We start from the raw sequence: 12,391 nt of genomic DNA on the forward strand, positions 1-12,391 counted from the left end.
GTTCTTCCTCCCACCTATCCCCTCCTCCCACCTCAAGCCGCACCTCCTACCGACCAACCTCATCCCACCCCCTTGACCTGTCCGTCCTCCCTGGACTGACCTATCCCCTTCCTAACTCCCTACCTACACTCACCTTTACTGGCTCCATCCCCGCCTCTTCGACCTGTTTGTTTCCTCTCCACCTATCCTCTCCTCTATCCCTCTTCTATCTGCCTCCCACTCTCTCCCTATTTATTTCAGAACCCCCTTCCCCTCCCCCTTTTCTGAAGAAGGGTCTAGGCCCGAAACGTCAGCCTCTCTGCTCCTATGATGCTGCTTGGCCTGCTGTGTTCATCCAGCCCTGCACCTTGTTGTCTCAACCAATTCAGCATCCTGTTCCCACTTTCTCCCCATACCTTTTGATCACTTTAGTCCTAAGAATTGTATCTAACTCCTTCATGAAAACATTCAACGATTTGGCATCAACTGCTTTCTGTGGTGAATTCCACAGGCTCACCATTCTGGGTAAAGGAAATTTCTCCTGATCAAGTGCCCTAAATTAGGTCGATATGTGCTGACATTGCCAAGTGCACCTGATTTTATGGGTTTTGGACTAATTTTACACACAGGAAAGGTTTATCTAAAATTTGTTCGCTATTCAAGATCCCAATATGGGCTTGTCCTATATATATAAAATGTTGATCCATACACAGAATGTAATTACTGCACCAGCATGGGAGCAAACAAATCTAAAGTGAGCGACGTCCAACAGAACATTATCAAAATACGGGTTTTTCAGGGGAATTAAAATGAAATAATTCCAGGAATGTTCAGCCTGATTAACACCTTGAGGACCACTTTAGTGCCACACAGTGTGTGAATTTATCCTGGACAGTCTTGCCGCTCCACACAAGAAACTACACAAACTCCAAACCTTATCGACTGCCACCAGTTTCCAGCGTAATCATCTACCGCCGATAATAAAAAGATTCATGAAGAAAAGCGAACCGCCTGAATGAACCCGCCGATCGAGCGAAGCCTGCGCACGTCTCTGAGGGCCTCCCGTCTCCCCTGTCGCTCGGATAACGACAAGCAGGACAGCCCAGTGCGGTGCCGGTTCAAATTTCTCATTGTCCGCGACGCCTTTACGCCGTCGGTTCAGATGGCGAGAGAAAATGTAGATTATCGGCGGAATTGCCGGCGGCAGTTTTTTTTTGCCGTCGGTGTTGTGCAGGCGCCCGCGGAGGGTCCTTCGTTAGCCGGTCGCTCTGAGCATGGCAGTCGGTGGAGGAGAGGGGGGAGTTTGATCAAAGTCCTGATGCCCGTTCCGGGCTCGGGGTTGGGTTGGGGGGAGCCCGACTGGACATGGCGATGAAACCGAGGCGGCGACACAGGGTGGGAGTTCTTTCTGTTTTGTCATTGGTGCCAAACTTTCCCCTGTACTGTTTTGATGAAGGGTCACTGGACTCTTTATCTCTCTCCACAGATGCCGCCAAATGTGTTGAGTTTCTCCAGCAGTCTTTGTTGTTTGAGATCTCCAGCGTCCGCTGTTATTTGTTTTTATTATTGACCAAACTTTACGTTTGGTTGAGAGCTGTAGAATCTGTGTAGAGAGCCGCTGAGTTTTCCCAACATTTTATGCTCTTAACTCGATTCCCAGCATCCGCAGTACGTCTTTGTTTACATTGGGTTGATTGCGAAAAATAGTTTTAAAGTAGTGATAATGAGACTCGTTAACTATCTTAATTTGGACAGTAGTAACAATGGTTTAAATAGTTTTGAGGAGTTAAATAGTTTTCTCGATCAAAAATGCCCCTGTCTCATTAGTGAGGTGGATCGAATGTCTGTTGAGGAGATGTGGACAGTGATCTAATGTTTAGGTTAGGTATAGGAAAAATCAAAGAGCAATCTGGGGTAGAAAGACTTAATTGGAGACAGGGCCAATTTCAGTGACAGGTGAATGGGAATCAATTAGTAAGCAAAACTACAACAGAATAAGTAGCTGCCTTTAAAGATAGTTTGGTTACGGTTCATACTGCACAGCCACTCACCCTTGAAATCGCAACTCCTCCAAAAATGCCTGGGAAAATTCAAAATAAGCAATAGTGAAAAAAAGCTAATCCCTGTTGAAAGTGCAAGTGACAGAACCTGTGAGAAGCAGCTCCTGCAATCACAGATTGTTTCTCTCCCATGCCTGCTGATGATAATAGTTGGATCAATTGACTTTCAGGATATCAGCAGTAGACATGGAACAGTGAGAAAGCTGGAACCCGAGAACTGAGGGAAGGGAGGTGGGGAGGAGTGGCTAAGAGGATGCAAGTGGGTGAGAGTCTATGAGGAGGAGATGGGTGCTAAGGCAGAAGGAGGTGGCTCAGCAAAGGATAGAAGAGCGCATGGAGGAGAGAACGGTCTTAAATCTGCTGTGGTTGGTTTGCTTGCTGAGTTGGTTCATTAATTTGCGGACATTTCATTACCCTGTTGGGTAACGTCATCAGTGCAGCCTCCGATGCAGAAGTTAATGCTTCAAACTAATGAACCAGCTCGGCAAGTGAACCAACCACAGCATCCACAACCCAAGCTACAAATCTACTCAAGAATATTAGGTCTTAAATCTGTCAACAAAGAATATTCATCTAACTAAAAACTGGGAAAGATTGAAGTCAGTGAAATACTAAACATCTTGAAAACAAATCAGTGGAGTTACTAGCTTAAGTCTGCATAAGTTCAGGAGCCATTTGATTGAAAACATGTAGAATTACTATTGTTACTAACACAGTTATTTGGATAATTTAATAATGAACAGGATAATTTCAAAGAAAAGATTTGCGTTTGTGTTATCACAACTCAGAATGTTTCACATGCTGTGAATTACTAGAGATGTGCAGTGGCTGTTAATGATAAACATGTAATTGTTCTGCATATATCAAGATCCCAAGTTATTAAAGATGAATTGCAATTTTATAGTGTTATTATCCTCTTGGGACATTCTACAGTGCTTTACTGTTAATGTTGTAATGAAGAAAATATAATGAAGTCAATAGTAATGGAATTTAAAGAGGTTTAGGACTAGGGAGCATAACCTGAAAATTAGAACAGAACTTTGAGTGGTAAAAGTAGAAACCAAAAGATGGTAGAAGTTTGAAACTCTTTTTGTACAAGTAAATGATAGATCAACATCAATGCTAAATTAATAAAAAATGAAAGAACTGTGGATCCTGTAAATCAGGAACAAAAACAAAGTTGCTGGAAAAGCTCAGCAGGTCTGGCAGCATCTGTGAAGAAAAAATCAGAGTTAACGTTTTGGGTCCCGTGACCCTTCCTCAGACCCTTCTTACAAAGGGTCACCGGACTCGAAACGTTTACTCTGATTTTTTTCTTCACAGATGCTGCCAGACCTGCTGAGCTTTTCCAGCAACTTTGTTTTTATTGTTGTTGTTAGTGCTAAATTAATTGTTAATCTTAAAATATGAGATGCTGTGTAAAGGATAGAAACTGCCTGTTTAAATTTTCCAACATTGTGCATATGCAATGAAAACACATTAGTTACAACTTCAGTCTGCAAGGGTCATATTTAGGCTGATGGTTTGTTATGTGTAGAAGTGTGCACTTTGACTAAGAGGAAGCTTTTGTTGTTAGCTCATGCCTTTTGTTTTCTTGTACCAAATTAAGTACTCTTAAATCTAGTAAATTAATGCTTCCCTTGTATGTTGTGGCTTTAAGTTTAATGGAGCAATTATGATTCTTGGGATATTGATGAACTCTTCTAATTGTGCTTCTGAGAAAGGCCAAATATCCTATGTTAAAACAAGTACAGAAGGTAACGTTACTAGATGATTAAATCTTCTAATATAGGGGCCAATGAGAATGAGAAAGGAGTCCCGGAAATCCAAAAAGTAGCCCTCAAAGAAAAATGTTTTGAACCCCTTGTTTTGGTATATTTCTGGTAAATTCTCTGGACAGGGAAGGAGGGAGAAACAAGGAGAGATTCATTGATGACAGGAGATATAGGAAGCAAGAAGAAGCTGTACAATGTGGTCTAATATTAATAATAACGGTGAGAGCCAGGCTGAACATAGAAGGTTCAGAGGGAAAATGAAAAATGGTGCAACTGTAAAGATTTAATATTGCTATTTTATCTTCTTCTACCACCTCTGGCAGTGCATTCCAGGCACTTACCACTATCTGTGTAAAAAAAAAACTGCACACATCTTCTTTAAACTTTGTCCTTTTACCTTAAACCTGCATTGCTTAGTAAATAACATATCTAAAACAAAAACAGAAATTGCTGGAAAAACTCAGCATTTGTGGAGAGAAAGCAGAGTTAACGTTTCGGGTCTAGTGACCCTTCTTCAGAACATTTCTAACCTGGGAAAAAGACTCTGATTATCCATTCTATAAGAGCAGCAAAGAGATAGTATGTGAAGAGACTGGCAGCTATAACGCAAAAGGGAATTTGAAACTCATCTATAAAAGTTTCAATATTAAAAAGATGGTAAGAGGAGTTGGAGGCCAGTTATTTACCAAGGTGGGTTCTACACATGGAGGTAGAGAGCATGGCTACAATGCTAAATGAATGCATCGCATCTGACTTTACCCAGGAAGAAAATGCAGTGAATGCCTGGTCAAAGAGGAGGCTGTTGAATTACTAGATGGGTTAAAAAAATTGATATAGATATTTGAAATGTTGCTGGTACTTTAAAGTTCAAAAGTCACCAGGAGCAGATGGGATACATCCAAGAAACCACAGCAAAGGAGGGATGTAAATTCTGGAGTTACTGGCTATCATCTTCCACCTTTCCTTGTATACAGTGGTTATTCCAGAGGACTGGGAATTAACAAATTGTACATCCTTGTTTAAGGAAAGACGTAAGGATCAATCCAGCAGCAACACGCTAATCAGTTTAACCTCAGTAGTAGGAAGGATTTTAGAAATGATAATCTGAGACTAAATTAACAGTCACTTAGAAAAATATAGATTCATTAAGGAAAGCCAGTACAAATTTGTTAAAAACAAATCATGTTTAACTAACTTGTTTGAGATTTGTAAAGGAAATAATTGTTGGGTTTGATGACATGTACTTGGACTTCTGTTTGATAAAATCTATGTATTAGATTTGCCAGCAAAGTTGAATTTCATGATATAACAGGAGAAAGTATGAACGCAAAGTTGGCTGAGTGATGGGAAACAAAGAAGAGTGGTAAATGATTGTTGTTTTTTGGACTGGAGGAAAATATATAAGGGTGTTTATTAGAGCTCAACATAATATCACCGCTTTTCTTGATGTATTATAATTACTCAACTTGAATGTATAGGACACGATTTCAAAATTTGCAGATGACATAAAATTTGGAAATATTGTTAGGACCAATGCATAACTTTAGATTTCTAAGTTATGTTTTTGTATTTTTTGTGTAAAGGAGGAGGAAAATGTGGTTTTAGTTTCATTACAGAATTAATCTTGTACGCTGGGTGATGAGAAGTCTGGGAGCCTCTTTATATATGTGCATTTTTAATGAGGTTTTAAAACCCTTGAAGTGATGAGATGGAGGGTTAGTAGTTTAGTGCATAAATTAAAAGTAGAAAAAATACTGCGCAACGGAGGTCCGGGTAAAAAAAAAAACAGGCACAGGAAGTTCCAAAAGGAAGTGAGTCTCTGTATGTCAGAGCGTTGAGGCAGGAGTATTAACCTCTCTAATAAGAAATCCTGCATGACTGCTAGAAATTGAGGTTTAGGGAACTTAACATGGAGTTTAAGTAACAGTGAGTTTAGTTTGCACTTTGTTTTGGGTCTTGGGGGAAATACTACTTGATGAAAAAGAGAAAAAATATGTTGAGAATGCACGTACATTTACTGTAAAGAAACCGGTTGCAGCTGTGCCAGCCTGAGAGAGCTATCTTGTGGAGATGGTGCTAAATGTTAGCTGGGGTTTTGGTGTTTCTAAGAATATGGGAGGGATAAAGGAAGAGTGCGAGTTTGAATCTTTTTCTGGTGTTTGTAATAAAATCTTTCCAACCACTTTGTCTAGCAAAATATAGTTCATGTTTTTCTTGCTTAATAAACATGTTATTCTTTGTGTTAAAAGTACACTGGTGGACTCTTGTCAATGTGTTCATTAACTGATCTTCATGGTTTTGAAAAATATAGTTAGAGTCTACTAAGCCGGAAATTACTCTGGATCTTGCTTGTCCAGTATTAACATCAGCTGGATCATAACAGTATTGTGAACTGTGAGAAGGATAGAGACAGACATCAAGATGACATAGATAGGCTAGTGGAAAGGCTGAACGCATGAGAGAGGAAACCTAACCGTCAATGACTCCTTCTGATAGAAAGCAAGAGGAGAGGCAATTCAAACTAAAGGGTACAATTCTAAAGGGGTGCAAAAGCACAGGGAGTTGTGTAATGTCAAATGATCAAATAAACTGATTAACTGCAACAAAATCAGAAATGTATTTAATTAAATTGTTATTACTGAGACTGGTGCTGGGAGTATGTGTACAAAAATCATTGAAGGAGACAGGGCAGATTGAGAAAGAACAATGGATCCTGGGCTTTATAAAAGGGGCATTGAGCATATGAGTGAGAAAGTTATGAAGAACCTTTATAAAGCTTTGGCAATGCTGGGACCAATCATGGGAGAATGCATTAGGAAGGGTATGTAGGCTTTCGAGAGAATGAAGAAGACAGTTGAGACTAGTTCCTGGTATAAGGGACTTCAGTTACATCTATGGATCTATGAATAGATTGGAGAAGCTAGCATTGTTCTTCCTAAAGAAGAGAAGCAAAAGCAGATATTTCATAGAGATGCTCAGCAGTGAGGTGGTGTAAGTGAAGTAGATGGAGATAAAATGCTCCTCTTGGCAGATTCAGAGGATCATGATTTAAGTTGGTTGGTATAAGAAGCATGAAGAAAAGCTTTACACTGTGAGGAAAGTAAAGACATTTTAACCTTAATAGCTGTATTCCAATCCCCTTGCGATAAACAAGTCTTGCTGCAAAATTTCAGTGATATCATATTTGGAACATTGTGATTTTGGTCTCCATCGTGCAAAAAATGAATGTTGAATATAAAAATAGATATAATCAGAGATGTAAGCTCACATGACAGCCTACTGAGAGATGTTTCACTGTGAAAACTCATGCTGATCCTTGTCCGGTGTATAGTTAAAAGGTAGGAGGAAGTGGTGGGCATAGTGATGGTGTCATTTGACTAGTAATCCAGAACCCCAATCTAATGATCTGGGAACATGGGTTTCAATCTGGCCTTGGTAGATGGTGAAATTTGAGTTCAATAAAATCTCAAATAAAAGCTATTTCATAGTGGTAATGTCATTTGATTAGTCATCCAGAACTCCTGTTTAATGTTTGAATTTGACCATGGCAGATGGTGAATTCAATAAAATCTGGAATTAAAAGTCAAATGGAAAACATGTAACCAATATAACCTGTGTAAAGACCCTTTTGGCTCACTGATGTGAAAAATATGCCTCTTTACCTGGTCTACATCTGACTCCAGATGCACAGCAGTGACTTTTAACTGCTGTCTGGATAATTACACCATAAGATGTCAGAGCAGAATTTGGCCATTTAGCCTCTCAAGTCTGCTCTGTCATTCAATCATGGCTGATATGTTTCTCAACCCCATTCTCCTATCTTCTCTTTGCAACTCTTGATTCCCTTACCAATCAAGAATCTATCTGTCTCCGTGTTAAAGACTCTCAATGACTTGACCTTCACAGCCCTCTGTGGCAGTGAGTTCCACAGATTAACCATTCTCTGGCTGAAGACATTCCTCCTCATCTCAGTTCCAAAAGTCATCACTTCACTCGGAGGCTGTGCCCTCGGATCCTAGTCTCTCCTCCCAGTGGAAACATCATCTCCAAATCCACTCTATCCAGGCCTGTCAGTATTCTGTAGGTTTCATTGAGATCCTCTTTTATCCTTTTAAATTCAATTGAGTACAGAGCCAGAGTCCTCAACTGCTCCTCGTATGATAGACCTTCATCCCTGGGATCATTCTTGTAAACCTCCTCTGGACCCACTTCAAAGCCAGCGCATCCTTCCTTAGATACAAGGCCTAAAACTGCTCACAGTATTCCAACTGTGGTCTGACCAGAGCTTTATACAGCACCAACAGTACATCTCTGCTGTTGTACTTTAGCTGTCTTGAAATGAATGCTAATATTGCATTTGCCTTCCTAACTGCCAGCTAAACCTGCTTGTTACTTGAATAGAGTCCTGAGCCAGGACTCTGAAGTCCCTTCAGATTTCCGAAGCCTTTTCCTAGTTACAAAACAGTCTATGCCCCTATTTTCCTACTAAAGTGCATAACTTCACACTTTCCCACATTTGTATTCCATCTGCCACTTCCTCTCCTCTCCTCTCCTAGCCTGTCCAAGTCCTTCTGCAGCCTCTGTGCTTCCTCAACACTACCTACCCCTCTACATATCTTTGTGTCATCTGCAAATTTGGCAACAGTGCCCACTGCTCCTTTGTCCACATCATTAATGTATAACGTGAATAGTTATGGTCCCACCACAGGCTCCTGTGGAACTCCACAAGTCACTGGCTGTCTTCCCGAAAAAGACCCCTTTGTCCTTACTCTCTGCTTTCTGTCAATCAGCCAATCCTCTATCCATGCCAGTATCTTGCCCTAAAACCATGGGCTCCTTTCTTACCTAACACCCTCCTATGTGGCACCTTGTCAAAGGTGTTCTGGCAATCCAAACAGATCACTTCTACTGGCTTTCCTTTGTCTAACTTGCTTGTTACCCCCTCAAAGAATTCTAACAGATTTGTCAGGCATGACCTCCCCTCAATGAAGCTGTGCTGAGTCAGCCCCATTTTACCATGCATTTCTAAGTACTCCACAATCTCATCCTTGATAATGAACTTTTAGAATCTTACCAATGGCTAAAATCAGGCTAACAGGCCTATAGTTTCCTGTCTTCTGCCTCTCTCCCTTCTTAAATAGGGGTGTTACATTAGCCACTTTCCAGTTCTTTGCGACCCTCCCTGATTCCAGTGATTCCTGTAAGATCAGCACCAGTGCCTTTCCAATGTCCTCAGTTATCTCTTTCAGACGTCTTTGGTGTAGTCCATCTGATCTTCAGAGTTTTCAGCTTTCCCAGCACCTTCTTATTGATGGCCACTCCACTCCCCTCTTCCCCCGACTCTCGTGAAGTTTTGGTATGCTGCTGGTGTCTTCCACCATGAAAACTGATGCAAGGTACTTATTCAGTTCTTATGCCATTTCGTTGTTTCCCCATTACTACTTCTCTGTCCTCATTTTCCATTTGTCCAATGTCTATGCTTACCTCTCTCTTACCTTTTAGATATCTAAAATAACTCTTGCAATCTTCTTTTATATTACTAGCTAGCTTACTCTCATATTTCAGTTTCTCTCCCCTTCTTGCTTTTTTAGTTGCCCTCTGCTGGTATTTAAAGGTTTCCGAATGCTCTGGCTTCCCAGTGATCTTCACCACATTATGGGTTTTCTTGCTTTTATGCTGTCCCTGACATTCCTTGTCAACCACTGTTGCCTCATCCTTCCCTTAGTATGCTGCTGCTTCCTTGGATGAATTTTTGCTGTGCCTCCCAAATTACCCCCAGAAACCCTTGCCATTACTGCTCCACCATCTTTCCTGCTAAGCTCTCCTTCCAATCAACTGTGGCGGTTCCTCGCTCATACCTTTACTCAATTGCAGTACAATACATCTGATACCAGCTTCTGCAGGGTGAATTCTGTCACCTTAAGCTCCCTCATCAAGTCTGCCTCATGATGCATTACCAAATCCAGTATTGCCTGTTCCCTAGTGAGCTGTATCACAAACTGTTTAAAAAAAATGTTATAGACATTCCACAAATTCCTTTTCTTGAGATCCACTGCCAACCTGATTTTCCCTGTCCACTCACATTTTGGTGTCTCCCTTGATTATTGTAATAAATACCCTGATTGTTGTAATAGTGCCTTTCGTGTATGCCTTTTCTATTTCCTGATTATTTTATTCCCCACATCCTGACTACTGCTAGGAGGTCTGTAACAACTCCCATCAGGTTCTTTTTTGCTTTGTGGTTCCTCAATTCTAACCCACACAGATTCAGTCCTTTGTGACTCTATATTACTTCTTGATATCAATTTAGTTTCATTTTTATACTATTACAATTCAACCCAGCACTCCCTCTGCCCATCTGCCTATCATATTGATAGGACATGTGTCCTTGGATATTTAGTTAATTAGGATTGGTAATGAATGCCAACATCCCACAAATGAATAAAAAAAATTGATAATGTACTGCACAAAAGGTTAATACACAAGGTAAGATCACAGGGTTTGGGGGTAACGTATTAACTTGGATAGAGGATTGCCTAACTAATAGAAAGCCGAGAGTTAGGATAAATGGGTCTTTTTCTGGTTGGCAGACAGTGACTGGTGCCATGCCACAGGGTTTGGTCCTTGGGCCCTAACTGTTTACAATCTATAATAACTTGGATGCAGGGATACAATGTACTGAAGCCAAATTTGCAGATTACATTAAAATAAGTGGGAAAGAAAGTTTCAATTAAGAAATTTACAAATGGATATGGTTAGGTTAGGTGAATAGGACAAAACTTGGCAGAGAGAGTTTAATATGGATATGTGTGAAGTAATCCATTTTGGTCAAAAGAAATAAAGGGTAATTTATTACCTAAATGCAGCATAAACTTCAAAATGATTCTGTACAGTGGGATCTCTGTTTTATCATTCATTAATTCCAGAAAACTAGTATGCAGATAATAAGGAGGGCAAATGGAATTTTGGCAGTCATTGACAAAGGAATGGAGAATAAAAGTAGGTAAGCATTGCAATTGTACAGGGCATTGATCAGATTGCATCTGGTACTGCGTACAGTTTTTGTCCCTTTACTTGAGGAAGGATGTAATTTCATTGGAAGCAGTTAAGAGGAGATTCATTTGATTAATTCCAGAGATGAAAGGTTTGTCGTATAGGGAGAGATTGAGTAGTTTAGGCCTATGTTGATCATGTTCATGTTTAGAAGGATAAGGTGCAATATAATTGTAGTATTTAAAATACTAAGGGGGATCGACAGAGTCGACATAGAACAGATATTTCTCCTTGAGGGACGATCTAGAACGAAAGGACATAGTTTTTTGCTAAGGGATGGTAGATCTAAAACAGAGATGAAGAGCAATTACTTCTCCGAAAGGATCGTGAATCTGTGGAATTCACTACTCCAGAGTGCAGTGGAGGCAGGAACACTGAATAAATTTAAGGAGATAGATTTTTAATTAGTAAGGTGTTGTGGGGAACTGACAGGAAAGTGAACTTGAAGCCGAGATGCGATCAGCCATGATTGTGTTAAATGGCGGAGCAGGCTCGAGGCGCTGAATTGCCTGCTTTTGCTCCTAGTTCTTATCTTTTTTAAAAACATTTTAAAACATAACATCCACCTTTGCTTCCCACAGTCTCTGATCAATCATAATCAAGGTGAGACCAAGGGTGGTGATAAGAGTCTGGGTATTTGAGGAAGGATATAATTGTGTTGAAGGGAGTACAGTGAAGATTCTGTAGTTTGGAGGAGCAAATTGCTGCAGATGCAGGAATCTATAGTGGAAACAACAAATGCTGGAGATCACAGTGGATCAGACAGCATCCATGGAGAGAGAGCAGGCTAATGTTTTGAGTTGGGGGAGAAAAGATGTTGATAGTTCTCTAGTTTGGCTCCTGGGATGAAAAGGAAGTCCCTGTGTGGGGAGGCTGATTAAACTTGGCCTATTTTCTGGGGTTTATGTGAAGGAAAAGTGATCTTGTTCAAACATTACAAGATTCTGAAAGGATTATTGACAGGGTTAATACAGAGCTGTTGCTTCCTCTCCAGGGTAATCAAAAACACGGGTGCGCAGTCTCAGGATAAGGGGACTATTATTTAGGACCAAAAAGAAGAGAAATTTCTTCATGCAAAGGGTTATAGGTATTTGGGATTCTGTTGTCAACAGGTTGTGAATGCACCATTGATGAATATGTTTAAGACGCCAGTATAGAGATTCTTGATCTCTCAGAGGATCCAGGGATATAGGAGCAGGCAGGTGAGTGCAGCTGAAGCACAAGATCAGCCAGGATTGTGTTGAATGATGGAGTAGGCTCCTGGGGCCATGTGATCTTCTGTTATATAAGTGGTTTTAATCTGCAATGTATTGCTTTATTATACTCTTGGGAGGAGCCTTGGGACCTTTATCACATTAAAGCTGCTTGATAAATACTCAGAGATAGTAGGAACTGCCAATGCTGGAGAATCTGAGATAACAAGGTGTAGAGCTGGATGAACACAGCAGGCCAAGCAGCATCAGAGGAGCAGGAAAGCTGACGTTTCGGGTCTGGACCCTTCTTCATTTCTGAAGAAGAGTCCAG

At 40.6% G+C, this 12,391-nt stretch overlaps 2 protein-coding genes across 3 annotated transcripts in view; one reads left to right on the forward strand and one right to left on the reverse strand.

Annotated features, from left to right (window-relative positions):
* Positions 1–1,318, reverse strand: part of denr (density-regulated protein) — a 29,015-nt gene extending 27,697 nt beyond the window's left edge. Inside the window, exon 1 of the mRNA XM_020512886.2 lies at positions 914–1,318. The gene's annotated coding sequence lies outside the window, so the exon portion shown is untranslated. The remainder of the gene's footprint in view (positions 1–913) is intronic.
* The window catches only part of ccdc62 (coiled-coil domain containing 62), a 51,476-nt gene continuing 40,336 nt past the window's right edge, over positions 1,252–12,391 (forward strand). For both annotated transcript variants that reach the window (XR_007264638.1, XM_020512885.2), the window contains exon 1: positions 1,252–1,374. Coding sequence is in view for 1 of the 2 variants with exons in the window: in XM_020512885.2 (XP_020368474.2) it covers positions 1,345–1,374 (30 nt within the window). In the remaining variant the exon portion in view is untranslated. The remainder of the gene's footprint in view (positions 1,375–12,391) is intronic.

This window comes from Rhincodon typus, chromosome 24, assembly GCF_021869965.1.
Source record: "Rhincodon typus isolate 14 chromosome 24, sRhiTyp1.1, whole genome shotgun sequence".
In the NCBI taxonomy this organism is placed as follows: Eukaryota; Metazoa; Chordata; class Chondrichthyes; order Orectolobiformes; family Rhincodontidae; genus Rhincodon; species Rhincodon typus.